This window comes from Pelodiscus sinensis, chromosome 27 (genome assembly GCF_052426305.1).
Source record: "Pelodiscus sinensis isolate ZL-2025 chromosome 27, ASM5242630v1, whole genome shotgun sequence".
In the NCBI taxonomy this organism is placed as follows: domain Eukaryota; kingdom Metazoa; phylum Chordata; order Testudines; family Trionychidae; genus Pelodiscus; species Pelodiscus sinensis.
Window position 1 is genome coordinate 10,119,980 of NC_143078.1, and position 12,437 is coordinate 10,132,416.

At 52.0% G+C, this 12,437-nt stretch overlaps 1 protein-coding gene across 3 annotated transcripts in view; it reads left to right on the forward strand.

Annotated features, from left to right (window-relative positions):
- Positions 1–9,831, forward strand: part of CCND3 (cyclin D3) — an 81,409-nt gene extending 71,578 nt beyond the window's left edge. For all 3 annotated transcript variants that reach the window (XM_075910084.2, XM_006130428.5, XM_006130426.5), the window contains 3 exons: positions 495–654; positions 2,349–2,491; positions 9,323–9,831. In XM_075910084.2, coding sequence (XP_075766199.1) covers positions 495–654; positions 2,349–2,491; positions 9,323–9,493 — 474 coding nt within the window. In that variant the 3' untranslated portion in view covers positions 9,494–9,831. The remainder of the gene's footprint in view (positions 1–494; positions 655–2,348; positions 2,492–9,322) is intronic.
- The last annotated feature ends 2,606 nt before the right edge of the window (positions 9,832–12,437 follow it).

The window sequence follows — 12,437 nt, forward strand, 5'->3', positions numbered from 1 at the left end:
CCAGATTTATTCAGGGCCTTGTAAATGACGGTGAGCTTTCTTAGATGCAGAACCCATCTGTACACAGTAGCCCGTTCGTGCTCGGCAGGGCACCTCCTGCAAGCCCAGAGGTAGGGTGCCCATCTCTGCTCCCAAGCGTGCTGCTAGACATTCTTGGAGCAGAGAGGGAGAGTGATCAGGCGGTCCCTACACCCTGGTTATTCTGCACCATCCCGTAGGTGCTATTGCAGTAAGTTTGCAAGACAAGGAAGCCTTTAGAGCTAGTGGACCTGAACAAGTAGAGGAGAGGCCTGTTACCAATGTGGGCACGGTCACAAAGTGGGGAGGGGAGGGACGGCATAGGTGAGTTTTGCAGGAGCTTTGCTTCCCCTCTGTCTGTCCTGCCTCCCAGCCTCTCCCCCGTGTGCTCAGCTCTCACTAACAATCTCAAAGCACTCTGCGTACAGAAAGGTCTGACCTATGTGTGTCCCGCTCCCACTCTGTTCCCCATGCAGGACTGTGAGTTGCTAGTTCTCGAGAAGCTAAAGTGGGACCTGGTGTCCGTGATCGCCAACGACTTCTTGGCTCACATCCTCCATCGGCTCCCTCTGCCTGCGGACAAGGTAGAGCTGGTGAAGAAGCACGCCCAGACCTTCATCGCCTTGTGCGCCACAGGTACGGGGCTGGGCATGGCAGAGCTGTCTTGCTGGGACTGGCCAGGCTAGTCCCAGCCGCCAGGGTGGGCTAGTGGTGACATCACAGGACTGGGAGCCGGAACACCTTGTTCTGATTTCTGCGTCTGCCATTCAGACTTGCTGGGTGACTGATTTCCAGACAGGATCTGCACCCTCATAAATCAAGGCCTGTAGCTTCTCCCTGTCTGAACAACTGGGGTGAGAACACATGGGGTTGCCAGCTAAAATCGCCTTAGGCCCTCGGCCGGAAGCCGCCCCAGAAAGGCAGAGCCTCAGCCAGGGTATCATTACAATGGCTAACGCCTGGCATGATGCAGTCAGCTCTCTGTTAAAGTTACCTGTGGTCCGCGTACAGCCAGGCCTCTGGTGTGGAGAGAGCCGCACACGCACACCCCTGCGGAGCGTGCGCGTCACATCTGCTGGGAGTTCTAATGCATGAAGCCAAAAGCCGGCGAGGGCAAAGTCTTGCTGGTGCTTCCTGAGGGCATGCAGCATTGCTGTCTGCTGGGTGCTCCCCAGTCTGGGTCTAACCAGCCAAGCAATGCGGTTTCCAGCACTTTCTCTGCGGACGCTGTTCCACAGGCTAAGAGAGCTCCATGCTTTCCTGACATCCAGCCAATGCAGGGAAGGGGGAACCTTTTTTGGGTCAGGGGCTGCTGACCCACAGAAAAATCAGTCGGGGCCACACACAAGTGAGAAACAAACAAACAAACAAAAAAAACCCTAACCCAAACCCACATTCATCTCACACCAGAGCTTGGTGGGGAGGGATAAGGCTAGTAGATTTTGTGGGCCCCCCTATGCTCTGGGGTGGGGCAAAAAATGGAGTTTGGTGTGTAGGAGGGGGCTGCTGGGAAGCAGGTTTGGGGTCTGGGCAGAAGGAGGATACAGGAGTAGGTTGCGGTTGGTGAATCTGGGAGGGTGCACAAGTGGAGTGGGTGTGTAGGGTCTGGCCAGGAAGGGGGTGGGGACACAGGGATGGAGCGCCAGCTCCCCATGCTGGGGGGAGTGCTGAATCTTGGGGGCCAGATTTGGCCTCCGGGCTGTAGGTTCCCCACGCCTGGCTTAGGACTTGCCTATATGTGGACTTACTCCAGAGCAGCTGTAGTGCTTTAAATTCACACTCTACCTTACTGCAGAATAACTTAGGGTACGTCTACACTGCATCCCTAGTTCGAACTAGGGATGCAAATGGAGACAACCGAAGTAGTTAATGAAGCGGGGATTTAAATATCCTGCGCTCCATTAACATGATCTCGCCGGTGCGCTAGTTTGGATCACAGCTGATTCGAACCAGGAAGCGCGCGCCGGGATGCGTTAGTTCAGACTAAAGCCCTTAGTCCGAACTAATGTTACTTCTCATTTTTTGAGGAGTGATTCGAACTAGCGCGCCAGTGAGATCATGTTAATGGAGCGCGGGATGTTTAAATCCCCGCTTCATTAACTACTTCGGTCGTCTCCATTTGCATCCCTAGTTCGAACTAGGGATGCAGTGTAGACGTACCCTTAGCTCTTAGTTTTACTCCTTGTTTGCTGGTCCTACCAACTGCATCACTCTACACCGTCCCTCTTCCTGCCTTGGACTTGCTAGTTTTCCAAGGCTGCTGCTGTAAGTAGCCCCATTCACAAGGGCCCTTGCTAACACTCCTTACCGTTCCCTGCTTGGCTTTGTAGATTACACCTTTGCTATGTACCCACCATCCATGATAGCCACAGGCAGCATTGGGGCGGCGATTCACGGCCTGTCTGTCTTAGCTGACTCTGTCTCCGATGAGGCACTCACCGAGATGCTGGCCAGCATTACCGGCACGGAGGTGGTGAGTACTGGTGTGGGGGCAGCATGGCACAGAGGGCTGGGAGTCAGGAGACAGAGGATGTGGTTACTGGACTCCCTGCGTGCCTGTGGGCATCCCAGTTCCCCGCTCCATGCCTCCGTGCCCTCTTCTGCGACGCCAGAACGATGCCCGTCCACCTATGGGAATGGCCCAGGGATCGTTAGCTGGAAAGAGCTTTAGAATGCAAAATAGCGTTCGTTAGCTCTGCCCCAGCCTGCCAAGCTCATCAGGCCAAGCTGCTGCTGTGCTGGAGTGGGGCGGCGAGGAGGAAGCTGTTGTGGGATAAAGAGCTGCAATCAAAGTGAGAAGGCAGCACAGGGGCTGAGTGATGATGCCAGGGAAGGTCTGTCCCCATCATCTTGTTGGTGGATCTAGAGGTGGGGATGACCCATGCCTGCATGTGCTCAGTACAAACCAAGCAGCAAATCTAGGGGGGCATGTGACTCCCCCTTTTCCCTCCTTCCACATCACCTGTGTCTAGAGGGTTCCAGGGAATTGTGCTTTTTTAAAGTCTCCCAGTATAGGGGCATGGGACGGATCTGCAGGCAGAGCAGAGGCTGCAGGCAGAGAAGGTGGTGTCAGGAGGGGCGTGGGATGGGGCTGCAGACAAAGAAGGGGGTGTCAGGTGGGGTGTGAGACAAGGCTGCAGGCAGAGAAGAGGCTGCATGCAGAGAAGGGGGCGTCAGGAGGGGCGTGGGACGGGGCTGCATGCAAAGAAGGAGGTGTCAGGAGGGGCATGAGATGGGGCTGCAGGCAGAGAAACGTGGCATCAGGAAAGGCCAGGCAGGGATCGGGGAAGTAGCTGCTCAAGCAGACAACTGCCAGGAGGTGTTACAGGCTGTCAGGGTCCAGGCCCTAAGTCTCAGGTAGCATGCTGCAGGGAGGGAGGGATAGTTCTCTCTCTCTCAGAATCAATGTGGGGCTTAGGTCGCCTTGATTCACCAGCCTCAGATAGAGGGGTGCTTCCCCCCCTTTTGTGACCTTTAAAAGTAAAGAAAGGACAGGGCCCTGCCATAATGGGATGCTATGAGTTTCAGCTCCCAGACTAAGTTGGCTACTTGCTGCCTAGTATCCAGGGTCTCCCTAAGTCCTGGCCCAGATTCCACAGTCATGGAAGGGATGCTGGCTATTCTGTCCCACCCACATATCCAGATTGTGGTAACCTTCCGTGTGTGTTTGTTATTGGCGTCCCCAGTCTCACCTAAGCATCTGGTTTCCCCGCCCCTAAGTGCTGCTTCAGCTTCCCTTGGGCATGACCCGCAGTCTGCTCCTTGTTCCCCGAATTACAATGCCAGGAGGGGCAGCCATGTGGCCTCCTGCAAACTGCTCTGTATGGCTGTCATCTCGTCAGCACCATCCCCTCCGCCCCAAGCACTCCTGAGACCAGCCCTAGCTTCTGATGATACTAAGCCGGGAAGGGTTGCAAGCGCTTTGGAAGAAAGGATCATTATTGAAAATGATCTGGACAAATTGGAGAAATGGTCTGAGGTAAACAGGATAAAGTTTAATAAGGATAAATGCAAAGTGTTCCACTTAGGGAGGTACCATCCGTTTCACAAACACAGAATGGGAAGCGACTGTCTAGGAAGGAGTACTGCAGAAAGGGATCTTGGTCTCATAGTGGGCCACAAGCGCAAACACGATTCTAGGATGCATTAACAGGAGTGTTGTGAGCAGGACAGGAGAAGTCATTCTTTTCTCTACTCTGTACTGATTAGGCCTCAGTTGGAGTATTGTGTCCAGTTCTGGGCACCACGTTTCAAGAAAGAGATGGAGAAATTAGAGAGGGTCCGGAGAAGAGCAACAAAAAATATTAAAAGTCTAGAAAACATGAGCTATGAGGAGAAACTGCAAGAATTGGGTTTTTTTAGTTTGAAAAAGAGAAAACTGATGGAACATGAGAGCAGTTTTCAAGTATCTAAAAACATGTTACAAGGAGAAGGGAGAAAAATCATTCTCCTCGACCTCTGGAGATAGGACAAGAAGCAATGGGCTTAAACTGCAGCAAAGGAGATTTAGTTTGGACGTTAGGAAAAACTTCCTGTCAGGGTGTTAAACACTGGAATAAATTGCCTAGGGAAACTGTGGAATCTCCATCACTGGAGATATTTAAGAGCAGGTTAGACAAACAGTCAAGGATGGTCTAGATCAGTGGTTCTTAACCTGGGGTGCAAGATGCCCTTTCTGGGGGTGAGAGACATGCTAGATTTTTATGCTATATCTTAGGTTTAAAGAACTGACCCACTTCAACAATTTTTAATAAGGTATGCGAGAACCAAAGGGGTGCAGGCTGCAGTAAGATTAAGAACCACTGGTCTAGATGGTGCTTGGTCCTGCCGTGAGGGCAGGGGACTGAACTCGATAACCACTCGAGTTCCCTTCCAGTTCTAGTGGTCTGTGATTCTCCACACACTGGGTTGGCTCGGAAAACTGAGGCTAGGCAGAGACTTTTTTTTTTTTTTCCTTTTTCCGAGGCTGTACAGTGCCTAGCACAATGGGCTCTGGGCGTGGGGCGGCAGCATAATACAAATAATTAGTAATAGTAATACATCATGCTGGCTCCTGTAGGCACAAGGGGCTGTGAAACTTCACTGCCCAACAGTAAACGGCAGGATATCCTGGGAGGAAAGATCCCTCTCCTCTCTGCTCCTTGCCCCAGTTACTTCCCCGACTCCAAGCTTGTAGCGAGGTGCGTGGCTGCTGAGTGCCGAGGTCTGTTCCCCGGCTGCCCTGTCGCGTGATGGCCGGGATCACTTTCTCCTTTTGTCCCGCATGAGGAGGCCTTTGAAAAGCAGACACAAAAGGGAGCCACCCGCTCACCTGAGCGGACAGGTGCTAACGGGATTGGGTTGACGGCGCTGGGTGGGGAACAGGCTGGGCAGCTGCTCACCTCGGCCAGTGTCCGATTGCTGCTGCTCCAAGCGTGGGCGGGACGGGAGCCAGACGGGGGTGGGGGGGCATTCCAGAACTCGGGAGAAAAGGCAGCCAGGCTGCACAGGGAGTCCTAAGGTGGGAATGAGGGGAACTGGTCTCTCAGCATCTTTAGGGAGAGGGTGGGAGGCTTTCACTAGGCTGGTTCTGGGGCCCTGGGTTCCATCAGCACTTGCTCTGAGCATGGGACCTCGGGAACCCTTGTTCCCCCCACGGCTCCTTTGATCCCCGCATCTGCCCAGGCTCCGAATGCTTGAACTCAGAGTTAGTTCCACTCCCCTTAGCAGCTCCGGGCTTTGGGAGGCTCGGGGCTGCCGTGAAGCCGGGAGAGGGAGAATTACAGCCTGGCATTGTCAGAGGGGGGCTCCCTTCATGTGCTCAGCGTTTTTTGTTGGAGCCTTTAAAAAGTAACTTGGAATTGCCTGCAGCCAGCTGCTTCCAAGCTGCTGCAGTGAATAGGGCCGCAGCTGAATGCTGCCCTGTGAGCAGAGTGAATTGAAGCCGGCGGAGGAGAACAGGTGGGAAGCAGAGGAGATTTCAAAGGCCTGCCAGGCGGAACACAAAGGAAAGATTAGAGGGCATTGGAGTCGCCAAGGCCCAAAGCTGTTACTAGGCTGCCTACCTTATGTAACCCCATCGGTCTCTGCACTGAACGCGGCCTTTTCTCCCAACCCCCTCCCCGTTTCCTTTGGCTTCACTACTGCTGCTCCACACCGCCCCTAACTTCAGGCCCTGTCTCCTGAACTTCCGCTACTGTTATTGAGTTTTGGTATTACTGTAGCATCGGGAGGCTCCTTACTGGGCTGACCGCCCCCCCTGCCCCCCCGTGCAAAGTGCTGTATAGACGCAAAGCAAAAAGATGGCCTCTGTCCCAAGGAACTTACTGTATAAGGCAGGGGTGCCCAACCCATTTAAGAAAGAGAGCTGAAACAGCAGCAGAAAAAATGCGAAGAGCCGTACCAGAATTGTCATGCAAAAAAAAAAAAAAGGAGGCTGCCCCGTTAAGAAACAAGCTTAGGCTTTTTGGCCATATCAGGCCCCCATTGATGGCCGCCATCTTGGGTGCCATTTTGAATTGCCGCCCCGGGGAGCTGGGGGTGGGTGGGGGCGCAGGAGCAGCTTTGTGAGCTGCACTTTTTGGGGGCGAAGAGCCGCATGTGGCTCATGAGCTGCAGGTTGGCCACCCCTGGTATAAGGGTACAACACGAGACCGCCATGTCCTCTCTAACCTTTCTTTGGGGAATTTCTGCTGGATGGAGCCGGTGGGGCGGGGAGGGGGGCAAGGATTCCATGCATGGATTCCTGGGTCCCAGCTCTGCCCGATTCCTGGGACTGGTCTCTTCCCCTCCCTGCAACTCAGTGTCTCCACTGCTGAAATAGAAGAGGATGATAACCTTCTTCGGTGAAGCTCGGTTCGTGAGTGCTGGTGATGCCCCCAGGGCATTGAGGACATGCGATGACTTGCCAGTACACAGACAACGCCGCGTGGCTTTGTTCTGCCTCGGCTCCCAGGCTGATCGATTCCTGCCTTGCGTATCTGTATAAGGGACTTGGGCCTCATGCATCTAATAGGCTCATTAATCCTGGTTGTAGTAAGACTTGCTCTTAAGCGTGTGACCAACAAGGAGCGAGGTGCTGCTACTCAACAGGTCTTTGATCTCTGGTAAACATGCCCCAGACAAGGTCTGATTGCGAACCTCCCCGTTTCCCTGCAGATAGACATTTCCTCCCCCTTTCCTGTAAGGCATGGGACCGGACCTCATATTTCCAAATAGGCATCTGGGGGAAGGTGACAGCCCTAGGTTCTGGGCTCCTTGCAGGGCAAGCATACTCAGCCTGCGTGCAAGGCCCCTCCCCAGAGTGAGAGAAACATTCCCTCTCCATGCCTAGACAGTCTGTAGCATCGCTGCCGAAATCACCCGCAAAGGGGCTGGTTGCGGCAGTGGCTTTTATGAGATGCAGACCTTTGTCTCGGTTCCTAGTAGCCCTAATAGCTGAATTCAGAGAGGCCACGAAGCCGCGGCAGCTTCTGGTGACTGCCGCCCTGGACTTGAAGAGGTGTCTCCCTGCCCATCCTCCCCCACCCCTGCCGTCCCAGACATGGTCTGCTGGCTGTCCCCTGTCCTCCTCCTGCCCTGGGTACAACGCAGCAGGGAACTAGCCAGGAGGGGGTTTAGAATGGCCGTTGCCGGGGCCCCGTGTACAGCTCTTTTTGCCTTGTTGCTGCGGGTAGAAGGCTAGAAGCTCTGCTTACTGGAAATGACTGGGGAAGGGGAGGTGGGTGTTGCTATTTTTGCTTGCCACATCCTCTGTAAGTTTCTAAGAACCAGTTGTGGATTCCTGGTAAGAGGTTCTATGTGTGACACAATCCCGTGAAGAGAGACGGCCCGGGGTCCAGCCCTGGCTCTGGCCAGAACCCCAGCCCGCCCCGATGCAAAATGCCACCATCTCTCATCAGACGCTGAGGGCAGCGGGCGACCTCTGCCCTTTACAGATGCGAGAGGCCCCAGGCTCGGCTGCATCTTGTGCAGGCTCGGGTGAGTCACTGCAATCTAGTGTCAAAGTGGAGGAGTTTCCTCATCCTGCTGCGGCTCTAGGGGGATTGTCTTCGACAGAGGTGGTGTTCTGCTAAGGCTGTTTCCTTTGCACCAAGCACTGCGTTGAGCCTGGAGGCCAGGAGATGCAGAGGTGGGCTCCCGGGGCATGAAGATTCTAGGGAACATAAGATGAAGCTCTCTGATGGTATAGAAAGTTTCAGAGCCTCTGAAGGCGCGTATTTCATCATGTAGCTATGCCTGCATCTTAACTCTGCAAAAGCTGATAGGATCACTCTGTAAGCCCGTGGTTAGATGCTTGCTTAAGAGAGGGGAGATCCTGGGGGTTTCCTGGTTCAATTCCTGCCTGCGTCCCTTTAGAAGAGGCTTGAATTAAGATGTCCTATTTCTCAGGTGACCAGTGATATGGGAAATTCCTGTTTTGATTGAGTTGGGGCTGGTTCTGCTTTGGGCAGGGGACTGGACTCAGTGACTCTTGAGGTCTCTTCCAGCCCTAGGATTCTAGGCTAGGTTGGCATGAGATAGCTGACTGGAGACTGGGAGATCTGGGTCTAACTTTCAAGGAAGGCATGGAGTTAAGATGCAAACTTTTCCCAAATGTTCTTCGCTTGACTAATTTTCCCCCAGCAGCACAGCTTGGCCCTCTGTAGGGAAGGAAGGAGCAAGCACTGTGGGTTTAACTTTACGGAAGGTGCTGGTTCCCATGGTGATTTGGGGCCCAACAAGAACTTAGGCAAACCTGTCAGGGAGTGAGCTCCGAAAGGAAGGAAATGGGAGAAAGAGCAGGCCCGTGGGCCATTGTTAGAAAGGCCGGGCGACTCCAGAAACAAGCATCTCTTGAAGGTCGGAAGAACTTCTCCGTGAGAGTAGGCTAACGGGTCTGCAGCCTGACAAGCCCATGTTAATAGAGGTAAATATGAGTGCAGAAGCTGTTTACTTCCCTTGAGAGAGGAAATGAAAGTGGGAAAAGCCATGCTATTGCAGAGAAGAAATGTCTAGGGAAATTACCTTTCCAGCATCTCCCAGTGGTCCAGGACAAGCTGCACCTCTCCTTAGTGCTCCATAAAAGTGACCTTTGTGAGAATCCAGCAGAGTGGGGAGAGGAGAGGGAGACGCTGCAGAGCACTTTCTTAGCGGGGGCCAAAGGATAAACTCAGATAATGAAGCTGGAGACGCTCTGTCTAGGCCTGAGCCCTGTCCATCCATGGAGATGGTCAGGCCTGAAACAGAGGCCAGCACCTGCTCAGAGACATCAGTAGGGCTGTCTGATTACTGAGTGTCAGAGTGGAATTCAAGCCTCCGGTCTTGTTTCTTTCCTGTCTCACAGGACTGCCTGAAAGCTTGTCAGGAGCAGATTGAAGCTGCCTTAGCCGAGGGCCTGAAACAGATTTCCCAGTCCCGACAGGAATACAGTTCCACCAAGAGTCCAGACTACCCGGCCAGCCAGGACCTCAACATGACCAGCACGCCTACAGACGTCACAGACATCAACCTGTGATGAACCCCCCTTCCCCTCAGTCACCCAGCCTCATGAGAATGGGACCTCGCGCTGAAGAGGGAGAGGCCTTGGGGGAACCTGCTGCCCACTAATTCCATCTGTCTGAAACATACCAGGACTCAGTCCACTCACTGGGGAGGTGGCAAGGACCTATCAGCTGTCCATCCAGTCACACCAGAAAGGGGTAGGAGGATAGACGGTGGTTGATTTCTCAAGGGGTTGTCTGGCAGGAGTTTGCTGCCCATACTGCTAACCTGCCTCACCAGATGGTAGCAGGGGGAAATGTTCATGTTGGGCAGGAATTAAAATACAGCGGGGGAGGAAGTGAGAGAGCCTAACTTCAGTTTTAAAGAGTTTTTCAGTTGGCATTTGTCTTAAACATAGTTGGTGCCCTGTTGCTGTTTTCTGTGTCCTAAGGTACCTCCACCTCAACTGCAGCCAACCCCTCTGTGCATGCACTCCATGCACGTTACATGAAGGGCTAGCTCTTATATTCTCTTGGCTTCTGTGATGAAGAAACATTCACCCAGTGACTTGTGCAGTGGAGTAGTCCTGAGTCTATGGTGGCTTGGTTTGGGACCAAGATGGGTTGATGGAGAGCCATACAGAGGGAAATAAGCAGGTGAATCCATCTCCTCGCTGCTCACCACCAGGCTGCTTGTGTTTTTCCCACTAGGAGGGAATAGCAGGGTTGTTTCTGTCACTATTCATTTTTTGCATTTGCTCTGTGCAAGCGCTCCATTTTAAGAACTGATACCTGAGGTAAAAGCCCTTGCAAGAAGAGGACCTTTTGTGTGGGGCGCACTGGGCATATGGTTGGCACTGTACTTACTGCATCTCACCTCCCTTAAATCCCCTTTGCTTTCAGCCATTCGACAAGGGAGGATGAAACGGAAGAATATTGGGCAACTTTTTGGCAGGAAACTGGGGGCTTGCTTCCCTCCCCACCTCCTTTCCAAACCAGTGCCTTTAGCATCCGTCCACAGGCCTCCATCAATCCGCTGAGCCTTCAGGGCTCTGCCTTAGAGAAGAGTTAGTTCAGACGCCACTCTGATGTTAAAGTATCTCATGAATGTGCTGCTATAGTCCTACATTTCTATGAACTCTTCCAGAGGGTCTCAAATCCAGCTGGAAAAATAAAAAGCAGGAGGGTGATAAAAAGAGAGGGGGGGGCAAATATAAAGTGTTTTTATGTGTTTTATATCCACGCACCCAAAATAGGCCATAAATACTTGCAAGCACTTATGGACCGAAAAAGATGTGTTAGTTTGTTGTTCCTGTTTTTAGGTTTTTTTTAAAGTTTTAAAAAAAATGCTGCTTTGATGAGAGCCTCTTACACATTACTATTTTATTAAAAGGCAGAAGCCAGCTGGACTTTTCGTCTGCTGAGATGGGAGGTACAACACTGCTGCTTTATATTGATTTCTGGGCCCTGGTGGCGTTTTACTCTGTGACTGTTGCCAGCCAGAGGGAGATGGTTGGGAAACGTCTCTCTGAGAATGCCACTGGAAACCAGAGTCTTTGTCAGGTGGATAAAGCTCAGGCTGCTTTTTACTTCCACCTCTGTCCCCCATCGTGCTTAGCCTGATTTGCCAAAAAGGAAAGCTGTCTGCCACTGGCTTCTGCTAGCTGTTAAAGGTAGGAGGGGATAGAGATTACCTGATGTTTGGGGGCTGTTTGTATAAAAGGAAAAATAAATATATATATATTAATGAGTTAATTTAAAAATAAAATTGTTTGTATTATCCATATGCAGAAATCCCAGTGCTGGGAAAATCAGATGAGAGCATATGATGTTGCAATAAAAGACTTTTAAAAAAAGTTAAAGCATCTGAAGTTTCCTTTAGAAAGACTGAGTCAGATTCGATTTCATTTTTTGAGAGCTGGAGAGGGGCATGGCCCTATATACAGAGATTGATCTAGCCTGGTTCTTATACTTCTAACAGAAAAAAACCAAAACATTAGGGCTACGTCTACATTGGCAACGAGTTCTTGCTCAAGAACACTGATGTTCTAATGCAATAAATCAGTGCTTCTTGCGCAAGAACTATGATGCTCCCGCTCAGGGATAAGCCCTCTTGTGCAAGTGTTATTGTGCAAGAGGCCAGTGTAGACAGGTAACATGAATTTCTTGTGCAAGAAAGCCCGATGGCTAAAATGGCCATCGGTGCTTTCTTGTGCAAGACAGCGTCTACACTGGCACGGATGCTTTTGCGCAAAAGCACATCTCTTGCACAAAAGCACAAGCCAGTGTAGACGCTCTCTTGCGCAAATACTTGAATGCAAAAACTTTTGCGTTTAAAAGTATATGTGCAAAGTCTTGCCAATGTAGACGTAGCCTAGCTGTCTCATCCTTTCTGATCCCCAATCCAGATTACTCCCCAGTGAAATGCAAGCGACCTTGTTCAGACGCACCTGGCTCCCTGGTGAGAGATACACAATTTGGCTCCTCAGCTGTGGGCTTGTTTGTTGGGTCCATGAAGTGGGTTGTTACTGGGGAAGCAGTGAGTTTGAAGGAGGCGGCACCAAGTGCCTGTAGGAGTCTCACGGAAGAAGGTAGAAAGCGGATGGGGAGGAGATGAGCAGGAGGTGGGTTAAGAGAAAAGTTGGGGAAGGAGGTTGGGTGGGCAAGGCAAAATCTTGAAGCTGAGAATTCAGCACAGGTGAGAGGGCAGATGGGGGTGGGGGAGAGATTTCAGTGGCGCATCCTGGCCTTAAATTCATTTGGGAAGTGGCTCAACTAAACCGGAAGTCTGTCTTTGAGACACTCCCCTACCCCATGATCAGAATCGCAGCAATAGGCCCTAGCAGGAGATACGGAGAACGCAGGAGGACTCAGACACTCCAGTAATGGAGGGCCCTTCATAACACGCAGGATTCTACCTTTCTACAGCCTGGAACAAATTCCAAGTCGGATCTTTTAACTTGCTTTCTGGATGCACCT